This window comes from Idiotropiscis lumnitzeri, chromosome 3 (assembly GCF_059441095.1).
Source record: "Idiotropiscis lumnitzeri isolate Australia: NSW breed Sydney's pygmy pipehorse chromosome 3, RoL_Ilum_1.0, whole genome shotgun sequence".
Taxonomy (NCBI): domain Eukaryota; kingdom Metazoa; phylum Chordata; class Actinopteri; order Syngnathiformes; family Syngnathidae; genus Idiotropiscis; species Idiotropiscis lumnitzeri.
This window is the reverse complement of record NC_142393.1, coordinates 23,331,466-23,348,245: the sequence shown is the minus strand read 5'-3', so window position 1 is coordinate 23,348,245 and position 16,780 is coordinate 23,331,466. Positions and strand designations below refer to the sequence as shown.

The 16,780-nt window shown below is 39.6% G+C and overlaps 2 protein-coding genes across 6 annotated transcripts; one reads left to right on the top strand and one right to left on the bottom strand.

Moving 5' to 3' along the window:
* Positions 1–176: 176 nt before the first annotated feature.
* ssuh2rs1 (ssu-2 homolog, related sequence 1) lies at positions 177–7,583 on the bottom strand. 5 transcript variants are annotated; one of them, XM_088291638.1, is made up of 14 exons: positions 7,407–7,583; positions 7,283–7,339; positions 7,123–7,190; positions 5,845–5,949; positions 4,713–4,788; positions 4,463–4,592; positions 4,320–4,380; positions 3,907–4,028; positions 3,759–3,821; positions 3,592–3,674; positions 3,406–3,498; positions 3,220–3,325; positions 668–775; positions 177–543 (listed from the first exon to the last, which is right to left on the bottom strand). In XM_088291638.1, exons 2-14 carry the CDS (start codon positions 7,303–7,305, stop codon positions 403–405), a joined length of 1,179 nt encoding a protein of 392 aa, XP_088147764.1. In that variant the 5' UTR covers positions 7,306–7,339; positions 7,407–7,583; the 3' UTR covers positions 177–402. The 5 variants fall into 5 exon arrangements, with proteins under 5 accessions (XP_088147764.1, XP_088147766.1, XP_088147765.1 ...); XM_088291640.1 differs by having other exon boundaries at positions 7,123–7,187; XM_088291639.1 differs by having other exon boundaries at positions 7,283–7,327; positions 7,408–7,583.
* A 3,081-nt stretch (positions 7,584–10,664) lies between these two features.
* On the top strand, positions 10,665–13,188 carry rpl32 (ribosomal protein L32). The gene is made up of 4 exons (XM_088290686.1): positions 10,665–10,756; positions 11,315–11,415; positions 11,530–11,711; positions 13,025–13,188. The coding sequence occupies exons 2-4, from the start codon at positions 11,320–11,322 to the stop codon at positions 13,152–13,154; spliced, it is 408 nt and encodes a 135-aa protein (XP_088146812.1). The 5' UTR covers positions 10,665–10,756; positions 11,315–11,319; the 3' UTR covers positions 13,155–13,188.
* Positions 13,189–16,780: the final 3,592 nt, after the last annotated feature.

The window sequence follows — 16,780 nt, the reverse complement described above, 5'->3', positions numbered from 1 at the left end:
AAATCATACACGTGTTGATTAAAAAAAATACAAAAACAAAATAAAGTTCAGTATACAGTGAAGTATGATGAAATACATGATTATATTTTTAACATTTTAAGGATACGCTTTGTATGTAGCGTGAACTTTCTCTTCATATAATCATGCTTATATATATATATATATATATATATATATATATATATATATATATATACACACACACTTACTGTGTACTGCCATATAGTAAAACCATAACTCATACAATTTCTGTTATGATTTCATCATTGATGAGAGAGCAAATGTACACATCGGCTTTATCACTTATATTGCCGTGCAGCAACAAGTGACATGGTAGTTGTCTGCAACGATTAAGATTTCATCATTACTGAGAGAACAATACAGACACATCAGCTTCTGCAGTTACATCACTGAGCAGCAACAGGTAGCAGGGTAGTTGTCTGCATTCACTTTAAATTCATTTCCATAGACAAAGTAAATGTGCGTTTTCCCTTTCCATGAGTAGGTCACTTTGGTGACAGGTATCAGTTCGATTGTTTGACGCTGAACACACAGAAGGGTAGGCATGTTACTCAAAACAAGAGACATTCAATGCAACAGTAATGGTGAAATTATGCTTTATTAAATTATATTCAGCTCCAAATGAAGGTGGTGCAGAATTAATTACCTGTTGAAGAATGCGAGAAGTCTGGGAGAACCTGCCCTGGTGTTCACTGATTAAACGCTGTGCAGCATTTACCACCGTGGGGTCCGGGAAGCCCATCACTGGGTATACCTGAACAAAGTCATCGGAACGGTATCGTTATTAGGGACTTGAATACTGGATCAGTGTTAGACCTTCTGAAAGTACAAGAGTAGTGGTGCAGCAGTCAAAGCTCTTGGGGGGACACAGGGTTCGACGTTAACTTTAAAAACTGCTTGCCCATAGGGCAAGTGCCACTAAAATTTGCCTTGCCGAGTGGCCAAATTACTTGCCCAACTTGGGCAAGTGACAATTTTTTTTCTTTTGCCCGAAGATTAAATTACCTTGCCCTGAGTGACTTTTTGTATGACAAAGTGTCTAATTACAAATTGCATGAATTTTTTGTTCGGACAGTTCCTGCCTAGAAAGAATTAAAAATACGTTACAATCATAAGGGTTGCTTATATAAATATGTATCATGTATTAACACATTAATTAGGTGTCTGCTGACCCAGGATTATGTTATTCCTTCATGAGTTCTATGTTGCAGACGTTGCAGGCATTAAGAAACAGTCAATGAAGCATATGTCCGTAAGGAGCTGGCAGCTGGCAGGTAGAACTGGTCCTGTGAAAGCTAGACTAAGAATAAAATGTTTATGGTTGTAAAATGTGTGCCACAAATGTAAATAAACATAATCTGATAAGCATAAATTCATCTTGTTTTCATCATCAACCATGAAACCCTACTCACAACAGCATGTATCATCCTGTGCAGTTATTGAAAATGTTAATTGTAGTTTTAATAATTAACAAATCTGCATGTTAAATTGGGAAAATGATATTACAGCAATCCAGAATATCAATTTTAAATCCAGGAGAGCCTATTAATTGAGGAATCACATGAGGAAATTATGAGTGTGGGAAATGTGTGTATTCCTTTAAGACCAGTGCCTGTCGTGCTGCCTCCATAAGTTTCATAGCATAAACAGAACACAGTCACTGACACTATGTCAGGTCACATCATGGAGCTAATGAATTAACAGCCAATAATCAAATATTACTCCCTTCCTTACTCACAACTGAATTGTCTACTTAAAAATATTCGAGCTATTTTAGTCATGTCAGAGGAATCCGAAATGTTCGGATTTGAACGAACTCGTCGCCACTTGTAAACATGCGCAGAAGGTAAGAAAACATCCGGCTGTCAATTTTCGGCCGAAATATCGTAGGTTTTTGTTGTGTTTTTCAAACTTCAAATGAGGATACAACTACAGCGAGTTCCAATACTGCGGGATTTATTGACGCTCACTTTAACTCGACATTCACTGAACTAACTGATCCCCGTAGCGCCCGCTCATTGCCCCCGATAAGGCCAGTGGACCATACCACAACATAAGGGGGTGTCTGGGTTAAACCATCACCATACAGTGCACACAAACAGATCACACCACAGTTTTCGTCGAAATTAAAGATATTTGGCTGCTTTAAAAAAATGCTTACCCGGTCGGGTAAGTTGCCCATAATTTTACCTTGCCCGTGGCGAAATTTCACTTGCCCCGGGCAATCGGGAAGCGGTTAACCGCGAACCCTGGAGGGACAGACTTGATTTTGTTTCAAGGTTGCATGAACCTCACAGTACTTGTCTCAAGAGGGGTTCATACAATGTTTACATTTACAGAAGAAAAGATATGTGCATAGAAAGAAATACCATAACATGATGTTAGGGTTAGCCAGTTTGTTAATAGGGCTCCAGTTTGTTCAATAGATTGTTGGTAACCTCGTAGCTGGAACACATAAGAGGGAGCACAACTCCAATTCTGCCCTCCCTCCATTGACTGTCTATGGACTTTAGAGTTTATTTTAACATTCATCTATTTGTTTTCAAATCTATAAATGGTCTCACCTCACCTTGCGTTTCTGAGCCGCTCAATCTCTACACTGTCACAGGTCAGCCGAGCAACTGCTTTGTGGAGGTATTGAAGTGGAAGAACCTCCCGATGCACATCAGACAAGCCCCTTCACTGTCCATTTATTTATTTTTAAATCTGCCTTCAAACCCGTTTTTATTCCTTGGCTTTCAACACTTCACACTTTCAACACACTCTGCCCTTGTTTCAGTGTCTTATTGTTTTTTTAATCATTGATGTTTTTAAATTGTTATGTTCAGTTGTCTCATATTGCATGTTCAATTTGTATGAACGTAGCACTTTATTTATGAATAAAACTGAGTTGCGTTGATCATCATTTATCAAGTAAAATATATTGGAGGAACATGAGAGCACTGACCTTAACCCCATGAAATACCTTTGGGAATAACTAGAAAAGTGACCTCTATACAAAAAAATACAGGATTAATGGACACATAAAAAACCCAGATATTACATTTTGTAGACTAGGAAGTTGTAGAAGGTGTAGTTAACTAACGGTTCCTTTTCCTGCTGCTGTAATGGGAAGGTTTCCCAATACCATTGTGTATCGTGTGTAAAACATAATAAGCACCTGCTGTGAGAAAACAAGCATGGCGGAAAAACTCTTACCAAGTACTGAGAGTCCCTAAAAAGCGCCTTGCCAGACACCTTTCTAAGGTTCTCCAAGTCAAGTCCACTGCATTGCTCCACAACATAGTCATCAGAGTTGTTGGCCCTGAAATGTATAATATAGTTAGGCTATAACACTTTATTAAAAGTGCAGCCAGACTGTCTGACAAATCAAGGAAACGGCACCATTTTACGGTGAGGTTGATATAGACCAAAAGCTGCTGTTTTCCCTGACAAGTGGGGCATTGCTTAAATCCTCGGCCCTGGCAGTTGTTGCAGCTGTAAAATAGTGTCGGATTGAAATGATGTAAATGTAAGACATTATAATACAAATTTAAGAAACAAATGTTTTATTAAAAAAGTTTGACTTACTTTTCCCGCCCTCTGCCAAAGCAATAATTGCATCGCTCCTGTCCGTGGCGGAAACCAGATCCATTGCAGACCCAACAAACTTTCTACCAGAGAGGAACGAAAATACAGCAGTTGGACAGTTTTTCTGAAGGTCACGTCCGCTCATGTGGCTTGCAATTGTGATTTACATTGCCTGCACCGGTACAGTCTTTGCAAGGTGTCCGCCCCATTCCCACGCAAACGTGACAGCTCTGTTGATGAAATTCTTCTCGTGAGGAAAAAAACACAGTCTCTCTTGCTTGAACATGTTTCGAATGACATCAGGCAATTATGAACCTTCACAGAAGAAGTGTAGGGAACTTTGATGATCTGTTGACTATCTGTAAAATAAGTGGGGGCTGTTGCAGGAATATCCCAGGGGCCTGGAGGGGGTTGAGCGTACGCATCCACTGGCTGGCCTGATCCAAAGAAAATAACATTGCAGTGGGGTGATGACCTTATAGATCCCGATGGATATTCGACCTTAAAAAACTAACAGAGAGCAGAACTAGACAGATAAGCAACATGTTCAATAAACAAGTGTAAAAGCTAAATAAAAGTTAATATTAACTACTTTTCTTATTCAATTTTCCAGTAAGTAAGTGAGTAATTATATCATTTCTGTCTGACATGTTATCACATTCACCAGATTTAATGCTCAAAATAAAATAGTCACAAATTCGGACATGTACAAGAGAAGCGTGACATACCTATATATGGCTCATGACTCCACTCAGTCGATCTTGATTCAGTGTACGTTTCCAACCCGTACTAAATACAAGTCATCAAGAAGAGAAATTTAAATTGCAAAGTCAAATTCAACAGTAATTTGTTTATTTTGTCTTCCTTTTACCCTGTAGGTGTTGAAAGCCTCCATGTTGGTGATCACACCATCTTTTACTGGTGCTGAACTATAACAACACTTACTGGAGACCCACAGTGCAAAAGCCTCCCGCGCTGTAGTCTCACTTATTGATGGAATACTGCAAACAGCAGAGGAATGCCATGGATGCTTTCAGGGCTGCCTGATTATTTTAATAATCTTAGCTGCAGACACTCTTAGTTCGCATTGATTAGAGTAGAAAAAAAAGTTTGGGCATTACTTCCATTGAGGTTGCTCAGGTCCAGGTTGAGGCTGAGGAGTCGGTTGGTTAGGCATTGGAGGGGGCAGGAATCCACCTAGAACCGGGATGGAAAGTTAGCGTAATATTTATACGTAGCACTAATGTGAGAGTAAAACACATGAATTACAAATAATGGAACTAAAGTGCATTTAATGACCATTCCCATTCACCCTAATTGCCTCAAAGTGTTGCATCACAGTGGTCTAGTGTTTGGGGAAGGGAGAAAAAGAAAAAAAAAAAAGAACAATTATGACCCATTACATATATTTAGTTTAAGAGGTTTTCAATACTGGATGTTAGTTGGAGTTGCACTGAGTCATGCGAAGAGCTGTTTGTAATATTTTTTAACCCTATGAGGCTCTAAATCAGGGGTGGGCAAACTTTTTGATTGGCGGGCCACAATGTGTTCTAAAATTAGACAGAGGGGCCGGACCAGGAGAAGATGGATGGAGGGTTTTGGTAACCTCACCTAATCTGAGACAAAAAGTACATTTAATTTTAATTAAATTAATTTTATTTTTGATTTATTTTGGCCCGTGAACTGTTTTTCACACTGAATATAGCACGCAGTATGACATTATCATGTATGTGTTTACATGGCGAAACAAGTGCCATGGAGGTTGTTATCAAGACATGTGCCACAGAAACAATGTGTCGTATTTGTTTTGGTTGGGCCAGCAACGCGTACCAAGACTTGTCGCCATGCTAACGATACACAATACGCAAGCCTGCAATCCAATCAGTCAGAGTTCACAAGTGCAAGTTTTGACTTTAGGTTTTGGGGCAGTGTTTGTCATGTGCATTTGAATTTTGGTGCCGATTGGTTGCCGTTTTAGACAACAGAACAGACAAACAAAGCAATATTACAATGCTTACATCTTGAAAATAGACAGCTAAGACGAAAAAAATACAACCAGAGCTCCAAGAGGGGGCGTGTCGGAACCCTCACCCCACCCCCCCAAAAAAGCCCTTTAATCACTACAGTCTCTTAGGGGGTGAATTTTAGTACTGATGTAATTTTTACATTATATAAGTGCCAAAGTTCAAGTGTTCCGTATGACATGAAGTAGTTGATGTCTTGATAGTTATGAGGTTTGGGCTCCTTACAGACCTCCTCCGCCCGCCACAGTGCCTTCATAGCCGGGCATGTTGTCAAACATGGTGGCTGGTGGAGCGCTCGGCCCTTGAGAGTCAGGTGCGGGTGGGGCAAGCATTGCTGAAACAAACCAGAGAAACCAGTTCAGGAAAACATGGACATCTGCATTAAAGTGTTCAAATGAGCTCAGATTTATTATTATTTGCGAGTCGTTAACTCACAAAAATATTTTAGCTACGTCTGGTTGCGTCTACCGAACTCATTTGAAGATCAGGTAAAGTTTTGTAAGGGCACGTTTCTACTCCCACGCCGTATACCTGAGCGAAGGCGTGTATTATGACTTACCTTGCCCCTCTGCGTTATTATAATCCATTAGAGATGTTTGTAAACAACACTAAACACTGAGTGGTAGGTTGTAGCCCTCAGTAGAAAACTGCAGTCGGGCCAGCCTCCACTCGCAAAGACGAAATCATGCCAGCCGCCACTCTTATTTTTAATACTGTGCAACACCGTGCATTACGGTAATGCGCCGAAAGCGCTTGCTGTTGGCCACCTTCAAAATAAAAGCTACGAAACTCAAGTGTGCACGTCAGTGGTTTGGATTTAAAATAATGTTATTAAACTTCTCTTTTCACCCAGGGGGAATGCAAACTGAATCAGAATTGCACCAAGAAATGTTCTGAATTGAGATAGAAAGAGAAATTAATGTTAACTGTGCATCAATGGCTGATATTACAACTGATTTAAAAAAAAAATAATAAAAAAATAAGTTTTCGTTATCCCGCAACCAGACCGCTGCTGGGGCACATTAGGCCACCCCAGGTATCCAACCAAGGTACTTTCATCAAAATCTGATGTGGCATGGCATTTCAAAATAAAAGGCAGGAACAATATCAAAATTTGACCGTTACAACCGATTACGAAAATTCATTAAAAATTAAGTTTTCGTTATCCCGCAACCAGACTGGTTCTGGGGCACACTAGGCCACCCCTGGTATCCAACCAAGGTACTTTCATCAAAATCTGATGTGGCATTTCAAAATAAAAAAAAGAGTGGCGGCTGACTTGACTTCGTTTTTGTGAGTGGAGGCTGGCCTGACTGCTGTAAAAGAAAGCATTTGAAAAACACCTTGCTGTAGAACGGGACGCTAAAGCCACAGTGCAAAAACATGAGGTGACGTCATGGCATGAGTTGCACGGAAGTGTGCGATTCCATCGTTTCTTAAACATACACACTTCAGGAGCGAAGCATTGTTTTGAATTCCAGTGAAAACACTCAAACCTCCCACATACCACCATGTCCGTCGGCCGCTGATTGGTAACCAGGATTGGCCACGCCGTAACTCGCTCTTGGGTCGCTGCTTGCAACGGAAAACGAAAGTTAAAAGGAGGACGCCATAACGGGACGATCCATCACGAAATCTGTTACTTTACAAAACTTTCAAACACTCACTGTATCATAGGCTTATAATCCATGTTGGCGCGTTGGATGTGCTCTGAAAACAAACAACTGAAATAAAACTTTACAAGAACTGTACAATTGACATCATCATGTGACCCAAAAACAAATCATTTACCTTTTTTTTTATCACGCGCCGTAAAACAAAATGTCAGCTAAAACGTCCCGTCTCGTTCTAAGGGTCAGATTGAAGAGGCGATTTCAGAGGTCACCATCCACGATGTGTTTTGCAAGTCCGATTTCCCAGCACAGTCAGCCCCCTTCCAGAAAACAAAAAGGGGTGTTGCGGAAGTGCGAGCACATCTGCTCAATGCGCAGTAAACCAATGGGGCTAATTTTTATTCGTTTTCACCATGTATATAAATCCAACATAAGTACATAAAAAAACACTGTACAATGACCACACCAAATAACAATCCGAAATCCAAATAAATAAAAACAAAACTAAATGGCATATATCGTTTGCAAACTAAATTTTGCATTTCTAAATATTCATAATTTTAAACTTCAAACACTCATTCAAATGTTGACACTCTGCTAAAATCCGTTTAGTTAAAGAATAAAAATGATAATTACTGGAACTTGTGTTACCTAAAGAATATTTCATTCTTCCAGTGGCAATCGAAGGCGTTCAATTCCCACCCAAGTAAGCAAACAATATGGCTGGCAAGTCATTGTGCCATCTACTGTCATGATTTCATGAGATAAAATGCACAAATATACTTAAGCATGAACAAACCTAGGTATGAGGCAATCATTAGAAATGTGCAGCTTGTGCAACTCAATACAGTGACATGGAGAAAATGCAATATTTTTGGCATTTAATAATACATTTGATCATACTCTGCAAATACATTTAAGTGTTTTTGCAAACTCTCCAACGGATACTAACTCTAACCTAACCTGCAACTGACAAAATGTATAACTCCACCCACTCACAACCTTACAGACTCACACGGGATAAAGCTGTAGCACAAACACTGGAACCGGAATTGCATCGGAACAGAATGGCTTCTTGTGAACCGTTAAATGTTTTTAAACTTAAATAAAGACAGATAGATTTCTGAGGGGCTATAGCACCTCCTAGCCTCGGTGCAACACGGTGCAACACGGTGCAACACGGTGCAACACGGTGCAACACGGTGCAACACGGTGCAACACGGTGCAACACGGTGCAACACGGTGCAACACGGTGCAACACGGTGCAACACGGTGCATGCTCATGACTTGGTGCGAATCGGTTCAACATCCGGGTAGATCGAGGACACGGAAGTGAAAGTGTGTGTGTGTGCGTGTATGTCAGCAAACGATTCCGCTGATATAGTGATTCACTAACTGCAAATGAAAATGAGCAGTATGACTCAAGGAACAATTATACATTGAGTGATTGTAACGGTTTCCGCCTTTTAGGCTTTTTCTAGAATCTGGTTCCTCAATAATGTTGAGTCAAGTAACGTGAAGGCAAACTCACATCCCACCTCTCCATTTATCTGCACTATGCATAAAGTAATGAGAGAAGACTGAATAATAACGTGTTTAGTATACTTATTGTTATGCCCTCTGTGCCTCAAATACAATTTAAGGTCTATTATTTATTGTAGCGACCTTGTAAATAGTTCACAAGTTCTGTGGTTTCTTGTTCTCTGGTGAAAGCCGGGAAGGCAACAGTGGTTGGATGGCGGAAGGCAAGAGGAAATAAGAGAGAGAGAGAGAGAAAAAGAGAGAGAGAGAGAGAGAGAAAGAGAGAGAGAGAGAGGGAGGAGAAAACAATTTCTTTAACTGACACTAGTCAGCGTAGTGTTGGTCGTCTTGACCTGATTTCTCCTACGTTATAGTCCATTGCAGCTGCCATCATGTGGCAGTACTGCGCTCCATTGGCGCATGTAGGAGAAGCCCATCGACGTACATGACCACTAGAGCACGGGTCTCCCGTCCTCGTGGGCCGCTTTCCTGCATGTTTAACATTTCTAATTTATGATCAGCTCTGGTGTGTTGCAGCCGGGAGAGAGACTTTGAGACTCTACAATAGAGAAAGACTAGCTTGGTTGAGGGCGTGCAGATTTGGCCGCCATCTTGAACCGGTAGCCCAAGGCAACCGTTTTCATTCAATTCAATAAATTAAACTTGTTAAATTCTTTACCTACATTGACACGGATTGTTGTTGATTTTTATTTATTTTATTTTTTTTGAAACATCAGATATGCAGTTAGTAATTTTAGAGTTGGGGCTTTCATAATATATTAAATATAAAGTTAATGCCAAATGTTTTGTCTTAATCGTAAAAAAGAGAACTCTACAAATACGACAAAAAGGAAAATGACCTTATATATATATATAACGGACCCCAACTCTAATTAGGCCCAGTTTCTTAGTGTTTTGTCCGAATGAAATGTAATTTTGGTCATAACTAGTTTATTATATTCAAAATATCTCATCAAAACACGAGGGTCGTTGGCCTTTTTTTCTCCGTTCTACAGCATATGTTCTAGATGGCCTCCATTTAGCTCCGTGCATTTCTTGAGGCGCAGTACGAAGTTGTCCATGATGTTCTTACAGCCTGAATTGGTGATGGCTCTCATCTCCTCCCTGATGGCTTTCTTGAGTTCTGTGATGGTTCTGGGCTTCCCTGCGTAGACTCTGTCCTTAAAATAGCCCAAAAGAAAAAAATCTCTCATCACAAACCTGTCCCGAGATTGGCTTAAAGAGAACTTCGGAGGCCAAGTGATCAGTCTCAAGACTGATTTTGAGTATATATATATATATATATATATATATATATATATATATATATATATATATATATACCCAGAGGACGACCCAGGACACGCTGGAGAGACTACGTCTCCCGGCTGGCCTGAGAACGCCTGGGCATCCCTCCAGCAGAGCTGGAAGATGTGGCTGGGGAGCGGGAAGTCTGGGCTTCCCTGCTGAAGCTGCTGCCCCCGCAACCCGACCCCGGATAAGCGGCGGATAATAGAAAAAATAAATAAATAAAAATAAAATATATATATATATATATATATATATATATATATATATATATATGACATTGTTGAACAGTGTGTAATTGATTGAAACATAATTAAAAGCTTTGAAACAAACGAAACCAATTTTGACCTTATTTGAAACGTATGTTTCAATGGTCAAAATTGAAATATGTATAGTCTAATCTTCAATTTTGGATCCATATTTCATATCTTGACTCCAGAGGAATAGTGCTCACCAGTCATGAAAATACCATCTGCGCGCTTCATTTGTGTCGTTATAGTAATATAAAAATCTAACAAACTGCTATCTAGTATGTTGTATAGTATTTAATAGGTTTTGTATTGTTTTCAGATCGAAGCGCTGTAAAATGACTTCGTTCGTAATGTGGACTACAGTTCCCATGAGGCTTTGCAACACAATCGGAAGTTCTTTTCTTTCTTTCCGGTGTCAGTGGAGTCCCTTTCGGATTTACATCGGCTGGTGAGTCGATGGAATCTGTCACAATCCATACAATCTGTGCCCCTAAATACATAATACACGTGCTTGTAATACGTTATTTGCATTTACTGTGCGTGCATCTGTTGAAAATTAACCTTTTCGAAACAACATGATTCATATTTTGTGGCGTGACGTGCTCCGCTAAAGCTAATGCCCGGCTGCTATGTGCCCCACGTCATGCGTTGTCAAGTTCTATCAGAGGCCTGCGATGAGAAATTCTTCTGACGCGTATTTGGAAGCGCTAAAGCAGCTGTTATATCAGCTGAGTTATCTAAAATGTTCATATGCTTTGTTAGCTCCACGTTGACCTGCGCGTTCAAACATTAGGCTTGCTAACTGGATAGTCAACATGGCTGTAAAGCGGTGCCAGTCAAAGTAAACGGTGCCAGTAGAAGTAAATTTTATTCTCGTTACTAGAGTTTTGAGCGAAGGTATCCGAAAGACATTTAAGTCCGTTATTTAAGTTTAATTGGCTACTTTTAGATACTGCTATAGCATTGAGAGTCTGCGTAACGTTAACACTTGTATTTCCTGTTTCAGTCAGAATGGCAGCCCTCCGACCCCTCACAAAGCCCAAAATCGTCAAGAAGAGAACAAAGAAGTTTATTCGCCATCAATCAGACCGATATGTCAAGATTGCGGTAAGTTATGATACTGTATGGAGCCCAACCAAAATGCAGTTTGTTGTCAACCTAGAGTTGAGAATGCACGTGACTCAAAGGTGAAAAAAAATCCGTTTTCTTGTCTCCCAACAGAAAAACTGGCGTAAGCCCAGAGGTATTGACAACAGGGTCCGCAGGCGGTTCAAGGGGCAGATGCTGATGCCCAACATTGGTTATGGTAGCAATAAGAAGACAAAGTATATGATGCCAAGTGGCTTCAAGAAGCTACTGGTGCACAATGTCAAGGAGCTGGAAGTTCTGATGATGAGTAACAGGTAAGTTATATGTTTAACATACTCGTTTGTTGATATTAGGGGTGTCCCGATACAACATTTATCACGTATGATCTGGTACAGATATTGCAGCCTAGAGTAATGTCTGATTCCGATATTGTCCGATACGATATGAGCAGGAATGATACATGCTGTAATTTATTTCGTTAGTATAAAATGTTAGAAGTGACTTGATCAAGGTATACTGTAAAGTGAGTAGCAATAGTCAGCTATGGTATGTACGAGAATATATTACCCATTTATTCCAAACATGTGGTGCATCTTGCTGTTAAATGACTGTTAAATGAATACATGCATAGTTACTAGTTACCTGTTAAAAATGCAGTTACTACTATAATCAAAGTGCCATAATGTTAATGTAACTTGACTATGTTAAATTACTTGCGTTTAATTACGTAATTTTTTTAATATATATTTATGTTTGTTTTCGGCTTATGGCTGTACAATATGCATGGTTTTGGGATGCTGGAGGAAGCTTGAGCACCCACAATTCACGCTCTGAGACATGTTAACCGCAAAGAACAAAACTTTGGCAAACACATACTGGCGATTACTCTGGTGAAATTACAAGACGTTACCCTGTAAAAAATAAATAGATAAAAATCACAAAACACTGACTGTAGGGTCAACTATTCACCAAAAGAGGGTGCAAATAGGCTGTGGAAAAGGTCACGATTGAGTGTACAATGGACTTATGTGGCCTATAAATGTCTGTGTGAATGGAGTACAATAAAGCTCAAAAATGCCTTGGGGCAAAAAATCCGGCGGCTATTTTTTTATGTTGACTTTCCCAGCCCCAATTGTACGATGAGTGTAGTATTTGTATGGTGTAAACTAATATAAGCTTTTTCGGATAGGCTGTGGGGCAATTCTGTCTATTTTTTTTCCTCTCGCTATTGGCAACAGGGCTTGGTTCCTCTCATCTGATCAATAATGGGGTATTACTGCACCTGGAAGTTAAAACGTTATATGATTCAAATTCTGTTTTACATTTCAAAGTTTTCATGAGGAGGTCGAAAAAAAATTGACGCGCAATGGAATAAAACAATGGCTATGGGAAATGAGCACAACGCTCTGCTGTCACCCTCAACTTATCTATTTAAATGAAACTTAAGATGTCGCTGCAATAACGTGACACCGGCTAATCCATTTTGACTCTTACGATGGAGTTTAAAAATAGTTTTTTCTGTAATGAGCTTTTCCATGCATTGTGGATCTCGTGATGTTTTTTTTTTTTTAGTATATAAACAATGTAAATCTCCGTTGACGCCGTATTATCTTTGATTTCCCCGCAGGACTCACTGTGCCGAGATCGCCCACAATGTCTCGTCAAAGAACAGGAAGGTGATCGTGGAGAGGGCAGCTCAGCTGGCCATCAAGATCACCAACCCCAACGCCAGGCTCAGGAGCGAGGAGAACGAATAAAATGGCTGTTCATAATAAATACTTTCAAATCGAATCTTGCGTGTGTTTTTTTTTTTTGTTAAATTGGTTAATGGGAAATAGATTTTTCTTTTTACATTGGAGGTGAGGAAAACAATTTAATTTGTTTGGTTGTTTGAGATTTGAAATGGTCCTTTACTTCCCCAAATACTGATTTGCTCTGAAAATAAGGTTTATGTCATGAGTAAAAAGTGTTTGTCTCTAGACTCGGTGAGATTCCATTGGATTTATCTCCAAATCCTTTGCTCGTATTTTGGTTTCTGTTGACACACATTGGTTTGGTTTTCCTTCAATAAGTATCCAGATTGTGATTTTGCAGTGTTGCGAGGTTGGACCCCACGGAGAAAGTTTCCATTGCGATATGGCCGACAGGCGGTGCCCCTCAATGCGTTGCAGAATGCCATCTGTCAACTCAATTGCGCCAGGCATGTACACAAGAATATTGCCAGTCACCTTGTCACGTGAGGAAGAGGCAAAACCGGGATTGAGTATCTTTAGAGTTATTAAACCACACCTGACTGGATGCAGCTGAGAAAGCTGCTAGGTCTTCAAAGAAAGTACGTGGACGTCTGGCCGAGACTCACTTTGGAAAGTGAAAGGATCCATTCAGTTCTTGTCCCAGGTCGAGACAATGAACATGTCGACGAGGCTCGTGTTTGGAAAAGGCCACCTCAAACCCAAGCAAGTCTCTTTTGGCTTCTCTCATCCCGATCTGAGGAGAGGTATCCACTCCGCAGGAGGAAAGAGGAGAATGTTCTCCTTTTCACTCAGATGTCGACTGGGCATGGTGCGAGCGAGGACAAAAGGTACAAACCTTAACACACAAGACATCATGAGGTACACCTGCATTATTAAAAAAAATATATATATTTAAGGTCATTGAGCAATTCTTCCTGAACATTTTTAAACCACATTTTGTTTTTAAATTAGCTTTACTATCTTTTTTTTCCATCACGGTATATGGCAAAATATTTTTAGTTAAAGGATTGTGCATGTAAAGAGACACGACTTCAAAGCAGTTATAAATATTTAAAATGTCTGATAAAGTAGACGTTGCAGCAAATTGATTCTAAAAAAGCTAACAAAACTCATTTTATCTTTTATATTTTACAATAAGGCTTATTTTATCCTTTATATTTTACATGTAAATGGTTCATCACAAGGGGGAAGACATTACAGGGTGCTCAAGAATGATTTAGTATGTAGTTATATTTCAGAATCCCTTATACTCCAGCCTCAGTTAACATTTCGTTGAACAAAATATACTGAAACTTGCGCAACAATTACAAAGACGGTAATGCAGAGACATCCACTGGATGCACGAATGCACAGTGTATGTATGTGCCTGAATTATTTGTCATTTCATTGGGTCTCTAAGTGGTGTTTCTGAAAGTTTTTTATTGCCGTGTGACCATTGCGTGCATTGGTTGTAACATTTCAGTCCTTGGTGACGTCGCCTGTTTATTAAATTGCACTTGCACCTTACTACCACAAGATGGCAGCCTGGTCAGTTGAAATGACTTTCATGGGGAGACGAGTGATGAAAAATGAAGGTCATGACTTTTTATTTATTTATTTATCTATTTATATTTTTATTTATTAATTTATTGCCCAAAATACGTTGTTGGTTTTGCATGGGCTTGAACTTTTTTTCGACGCCTCCTACATTTTAGGTGCAGTACAGTTACTGCTGCCGTCTTATAGTATGGCTTTACATTGATTGTATGAACACAAAACAAGAATGCGCCACACAAATATTGTATCCCAAGTTGTTCCCCAACACGCTGATGTTATTGTGGTCCTGTGAATGCAAATTTTAAATCTGATGACTTTTTCGTAATGGAGTGTTATTACAAGTATAATGCATTTTTTTGCTTTACCTTTTATCTTTTGGAATGTAGAAGCAATGAAAAATGAAAAAAAGAAGACTAACCCGTTGAGCAGAAATGTTCCTAATTCCGAGTTGCTTCGGAATTTTTTCAGCTGCCTTAAATTCAACTAACTCTGAAAGACAACTCCCGTGTTCACCAATTCGCCCTATACGTTCTTGCTGCTTTGCTATGCTTCTGTTTGCTTTTCTAATGCCCAGTTGTTGGAAACAAGGAATGGGTATTTTATTTTTATTGTCGAGAGGAATATTCCACCCTGGTGTCAGCAAAGCTCCTGAAGCCCAGGGTAACATGTCAGTGCGAGGCTGCGCTGGTGTGCCACTGTGCGTTCACAGTAAATTATTAACACCTCCTCTATTCTATAATTGAATTCTTTCTCTGATTGACTGATTTTTCTCTAGTGAGGTGGTTTCTTTCAAAAACTTAAGATGAGACCAGAGAGGATTGGGGATTGTGATCGTATTAAGTTATACCTGCCAGCACTACTGATTCTGATGGCTTGAACAGATTAGATTGACATGGCGGCACATAAAGGCTGAAATCTCACTGGAGAACGAAAACTCATGCACAGCTAGTTGTACTGAATGCAGTGCAGCGACAGAAACACTCCAAAAATAAGGTGAATATACTGTAGAGAATAAGTTACACGTAATACTATTTTAATGGGAAAACAATACAATGGTGCCAAGTGATATGAGTGACCCTGGTTGCCAGCCAATTGCAGGGCACACGTAGACGAACAACCATTCGCATTCCCAATCATATCTCAAAGCACCTCAGGTTAGAATTTACGCCAGTGCTTCTGATAGTTTTAAGGCTAGCAGAGAAAGCTTGATGATCCACCACTCATGTAATGTAATTTTAATGTGAAAGGGAGTTTATTCAGTCGCTGTACTGTGTTTTAGCCTGAGTCATGTTGATTCTCTCCTCAGAAATCAGAACGCATAGATTAGTGTTTGTTTTTATTACTTTTTGTCATCTACTCCCAGAGGTTTGTTTGTAATCACCGCAGCGTCAATATTCCATTTCCCGATTCCTTTCATGCCGCTTGTGATTAATAGGCTATGAGAGAGGAATAAAAGGCTCCCAGAGGAAATTACCCTCAGCAAAGTATTTTGTAACAAGTGGAACAGCTGACTAATTAGAGCTGGTGCAGAAATGAGGAATTATTTGTAACCTCTCTTGAAATTAGCCTGACCTCACTTGAATTCTTGTTAAAGACTCGGCGTGTGTAAACGTTGTGCAGGGCCGGAGTGGCATTTATTTCAGATATGGAGTTTTAAGGCTCAAACCAGCACCCTCTTTAGCTCACAGCGTTTTAATCAAGATCTTACACTGATTGGTGGATTTAAAATACCTTCAACATCAATATTAGTATTGTATTCATATTGTAATACCGCAAAAATCTAAATGGACTGAATGTGCTTACTAGATCACGATCAATGTTTGAAAAGGTATTAGAACAAGTTTATTCAAAATAAAATCAGCAAATTTTAGGGCAGTCTGAGCATTTCCTAAGAAAGTGTTTGCATGCACATGAATTTGAGTGACACAAAATACTGGCCAGTGACGAATGAATTCACGATAATGTTCGGTGCCCTCCGATGTTTTACTGCAGAACACGTACATGTGCAAGTAAAGTGAACTAAACTTCACATGCAAGACGAAAGCAAACACGTACAATCAAATTAGTCAATGGTTAAGACACATAAATAATAA

Coding starts and splice junctions, on each gene's coding strand:
- rpl32 (XM_088290686.1), top strand. CDS start 11,320: ATGGCAGCCCTCCGACCCCTCACAAAGCCCAAAATCGTCAAGAAGAGA. Junction 11,416..11,529: donor ACCGATATGTCAAGATTGCG/GTAAGTTATGAT, acceptor GTCTCCCAACAG/AAAAACTGGCGTAAGCCCAG. Junction 11,712..13,024: donor GTTCTGATGATGAGTAACAG/GTAAGTTATATG, acceptor ATTTCCCCGCAG/GACTCACTGTGCCGAGATCG.
- ssuh2rs1 (XM_088291638.1), bottom strand. CDS start 7,305: ATGGATTATAAGCCTATGATACA. Junction 3,326..3,405: donor ATCAACCTCACCGTAAAATG/GTGCCGTTTCCT, acceptor TATACATTTCAG/GGCCAACAACTCTGATGACT. Junction 544..667: donor CTTCTCGCATTCTTCAACAG/GTAATTAATTCT, acceptor CTGTGTGTTCAG/CGTCAAACAATCGAACTGAT.